The sequence below is a fragment of the Rhincodon typus genome, chromosome 8, assembly GCF_021869965.1.
Source record: "Rhincodon typus isolate 14 chromosome 8, sRhiTyp1.1, whole genome shotgun sequence".
Classification (NCBI taxonomy): Eukaryota; Metazoa; Chordata; class Chondrichthyes; order Orectolobiformes; family Rhincodontidae; genus Rhincodon; species Rhincodon typus.
Genome location: NC_063339.1, coordinates 7508402 through 7513122, shown reverse-complemented (window position 1 = coordinate 7513122; position 4721 = coordinate 7508402). Strand labels below are relative to the sequence as shown.

At 46.9% G+C, this 4721-nt stretch overlaps 1 protein-coding gene across 1 annotated transcript in view; it reads left to right on the top strand.

Annotated features, from left to right (window-relative positions):
* Nucleotides 1-4721, top strand: part of efcab11 (EF-hand calcium binding domain 11) — an 88550-nt gene that overhangs the window by 30733 nt on the left and 53096 nt on the right. The window contains exons 4-5 of the mRNA XM_048600023.1: nucleotides 743-844; nucleotides 2646-2736. Of these exons, the coding sequence (XP_048455980.1) occupies nucleotides 743-844; nucleotides 2646-2736 (193 nt within the window). The remainder of the gene's footprint in view (nucleotides 1-742; nucleotides 845-2645; nucleotides 2737-4721) is intronic.

Genomic DNA, 4721 nt, shown 5'->3' with positions numbered 1-4721 from the left:
TCGCCTCCCGCTCCTTCGCCTCCCGCTCCTTCGCCTCCCGCTCCTTCCCCTCCCGCTCCTTCCCCTCCCTCTCCTCTCTCCCCTCCCCCTCCTCCTCTCCCTCTCTCCCTTCCCTCTGTCCCCTCCTCCTCTCCCTCTCCCCACCCCACCCCACATACACACACAAACAAACACATGCACATAGTCTCATGCGCACGCTCTCCCTCTCTCTCGGTCTCTCACTCATCAATCCCGTCCTAGCTCCATCCTGTGACCTCACTCCTAATCCCGCTACCCTCTCCCCACCCATCCCTCCTGTAGCTATCTCCTTTTCCCTGGCAGAGAGTGCCCTGAAGGTCACTGGAGTTTCGAAAAGTGAGGGGGGAGAGTGACATTCTCATAGAAATCTATAAAGTAAATGGAGAATGTTCCCAATGGCTAGAGGTCACAGTCTAAGGATACGGGGTAGGCCATTTAGGACTGAGATGGAGAAATTTCTTCACCCACACAGTAATGAGCTTGTGGAATTCACTACCACAGAAAGCAGTTGAGGCCAAAACATTGAATGTTTTCAAGAAGAAGTTAGATATAGTTCTTAGGGCTAATGTTGTGAGGAGAAATCGGGAGCAGGAAGCTGAGTTGGAATGTAAGCCAAGATCATACTGTAAGGTGGAGCAGGCTCGAAGGGCTAAATGGCCTACTCCTGTTCCTGTTTTCTGTTTCAAACATGACACTAATTTCTCACGTACCATCCCATTTCTAGGCCTGTCCATAGAACAGTTCACGACTCTGATGAGCAGGAAGTTGGCAGCCCAAGACCGCTACGACGAGATACGGCAGATCTTCTCGGCATTTGACGCACACTGTAGGTTTTACCGCCTTGTCACAAGCTGACAATCTGTGTCGTATAAGATAACAAGGTGTAGGGCTGGATGAATACAGCAGGCCAGGCAGCATCAGAGGAGCAGGAAAGCTGACGTTTCGGGTCTGGACCCTTCTTCAACCTCAACACCCTTCTTCAGAAATGGGGGAGGGGAAGGGGGCTCTGAAATAAATAGAGAGAGGGGGAGGCGATGATAGAAGGTGGATAGAGGAGCAGATAGGTGGAGAGAAGACGGACAGGTCAAGGAGGCAGGGATGGAGCCTATAAAGGTGAGTGTAGGTAGAGAGTTGGAATGGGGATTGGTCAGTGAGGAGGGAGGGGCGGGTAGGTGGGAGAAAATTGGACAGGCCAGGGAGGTGGGGACGAAATGGGCTGGTCTTGGGATGAGGTCGGGGGCGAGGTGATTTTGAAGCTTGTGAAGTCCACATTGAGTTCATTGGGCTGCAGGGTTCCCAAGCGGAATATGAGGTGCTGTTCCTCCAGCCTTCGGGTGGCATCGTTGTGGCACTGGAGGAGGCCCAGGATGGATATGTCGTCCAAGGAGTGGGAGGGGGAGTTGAAGTGGTTCACGACTGGGAGGTGTTGTCGTTTATCACGAACCGAGCGTAGGTGTTCCACAAAGCGGTCCCCAAGCCTCCACTTGGTTTCCCCGATGTAGGGGAGGCCACACCGGGAACAGTGAATACAATATACCACATTAGCAGATGTGCAGGTGAACATCTGTTTAATGTGGAAGGTCTTCTTGGGGCCTGGGATGGAGGTGAGGTGGGAGATGTAGGGGCATGTGTAGCACTTCCTGTGGTTGCAGGGAAAAGTGCCAGGGATGGTGGGGCTAGTGGGGACTGTGGAGCGGACGAGGGAGTCACAGAGAGCGCGGTCCCTCCAGAAGGCAGATAAGGGCGGGGAGGGAAATATATCCTTGGTGAGGGTCTACTGTCTCAATCTGTGCAGTAGCTGCCCGTAGCAATTTATCAAGTTTCACTCAAGAGTCTGTTTAAAAGGCAGCTCATTGCCACTGTGAATGTTGTCTTAGATCAAAGCTACGGCTACCTTGTGTCTGGAGGCAGTTTTTAGAAAGGCAAATGACTGGCTTTGTACTCTGTCTTTTCCTTCAGTGAGCTGAGAAGTTTTGATGGAGTTGTTTTACATCATGAAGGGTTTAGAGTAATACAAAGGAACTGTTTCCATTAGGTGAAGAATCGATAATCAGAGGGGCTGATTTGAGCAGATTAGGAAGAATTCTTTTAATTGTGCTGGGATAGGGGGAAAGATAGGAGGTCTTGGACAATCTCAATTATTCTTTGCAAGAGTTGTTGCAGACTTGTTTGGCTGAGTGGTCTCCTCCAGACCTTGTTGCACTAGACAATTTTCTGTACCATGTCAAACCTAACCTTCAAAATAAAGATGCAGATAAATACGGAGTAATTACAGTACAGGAATAGGCCATTCAGCCCACCTGAACTATACTAGAGTTTACAACTCGAAGTCCACTTCACAGTTTACTTGATCACACCTTTAGAGTCAAAGCCCTAAACTCGACAATTCCCTCCCTAAATGTGCACCTCACTACCTCACGAGGAACATTTATAACCCAGGTATTTAACCAAATCATTGGCTATCTGCCTTAATGTCTCCTTGCGTATCAATATCAAATTTTTCTGACAGTTTTCCACTGAACTGCTGGTAGCATTTCACTGTACCTTCAGAAGATTTGAAACAGTTTTTTACTGTATAGAAATGTAACATGTTTGCTTGTGCTTTCTTTTCAAAATCTTGCTGTCAGGTCGTGGTTTTCTGACTTTGGACGATTTTAAGAGGGCATTTGCGAACGTTACACCCCATCTGCCAGAGCAAACTGTGACTGAAGCTTTCAGGTAAGTCGCTTGACGGAATAATAAAGAAAAACAATTTTTTGGCTAGGAACAGGCTAATCCTTGGGTTTGTTGTCTTGACCAGCTCCTGTCAAAAGTCTGTCTCTTGCTTGGAGACAAAGGAAATGCTGGACATCAAAGAGCAAAGACCAGCTCCTTTTACTTTCTACCTTCCTTGGAACAACATATTACATTAGTAATGTTGATATTAACTAATCAATGTCAATCAATGAGTATGTGACAGCGCCCAGACAAAACGCTGGAGCTCTGGGAACCATAGGTCCAAAGTCACCACCCCTCCACATCTAGAGAATTACACAGAACATGCAGCAGAGAATCAGACCATTTGACCCAACCAGTGCATGCCAACAATGATACTTCGCCCAATCCTCCTCCCATCCTATTTCAATCTCGTTATCAACACATACTTCCATCCCTTCTGGTTTTTCCAGCCTCCCCTTGAGTGCATCACTACTGTCCATCTCAATCAGTCCCACATCCTTTCTGCTGTCTGGATAAAGAGGCTTCTTCTGAATTCCCTCTTGGGTTTCTTCATGTCATATCAGTGTCCTCATCTTTTGCCCTTCCTCCAACATTGGAAAACCTCTCTCTGTATCCAGTCAAACAAAGCATTTTAATAATTTTAATATCCTTCCGGCAAGATTTTGTTAAATACCTAAATTCTAAACATTCCTCGCGAGGTAGGGAGGTGCAGATTTCGGGAAGGAATTGCAGAGTTTAGGGCTTTGGCTCTAAAGGTGTAACTAAGTAAACTGGGAAGTGGACTTTGAGTTGTAAACTCTAGTATATTTCTGGTGGGTCAAATGGCCTTCTGGGCCACTTGGATCACCACTCTTGTCTTCTCTTTTCCAAATGACATAGGCCCAGCCCTTTTCCTGTTGTATCATGAATCAAATCAACTTTTAATGTAACAGCAGAGTACTACAGATACTGAAAATCTGAACAAAGAACAAAGAAAATTACAGCACAGGAACAGGCCCTTCGGCCATCCAAGCCTGTGCCAATCCAGATCTTCTATCTAAACCTGTCGCCTATTTTCCAAGGATCTGTATCTCTCTGCTCCCTGCCCAGTCATGTATCTGTCTAGATACATCTTAAATGACACTATCGTGCCCACCTCTACCACCTCCGCTGGTAACGCATTCCAGGCACCCACCACCCTCTGCGTGAAGAACTTTCCACGCAAATTTCCCTTAAACTTTTCCCCTCTCACCTTGAAATCGTGACCCCTAGTAATTGAGACCCCAATCTGGGAAAAAGCTTCTTGCTATCCACCCTGTCTATACCTCTCATGATTTTGTAGACCTCAATCAGGTCCCCCCTCAACTTCCGTCTTTCTAATGTAAATAATCCTAATCTACTCAACCTCTCTTCATAGCTAGCACCCTCCATACCAGGCAACATTCTCTGCACCCTCTCCAAAGCATCCACATCCTTTTGGTAATGTGGCGACCAGAACTGTACACAGTATTCCAAATGTGGTCGAACCAAAGTCCTATACAACTGTAACATGACCTGCCAACTCTTGTACTCAATACCCTGTCTGATGAATGAAAGCATGCCGTATGCCTTCTTGACCACTCTATCGACCTGCGTTGCCACCTTCAGGGTACAATGGACCTCAACACCCAGATCTCTCTGTGCATCAATTTTCCCCAGGGCTTTTCCATTTACCGTATAGTTCGCTTTTGAATTGGATCTTCCAAAATGCATCACCTCACATTTGCCTGGATTGAACTCCATCTGCCATTTCTCCGCCCAACTCTCCAATCTATCTATATTCTGCTGCATTCTCTGACAGTCCCCTTTACTATCTGCTACTCCACCAATCTTAGTGTCATCTGCAAACTTGCTAATCAGACCATCTATACCTTCCTCCAGATCATTTATGTATATCACAAACAACAGTGGTCCCAACACGGATCCCTGTGGAACACCACTGGTCACAGTTCTCCATTTTGAGAAAC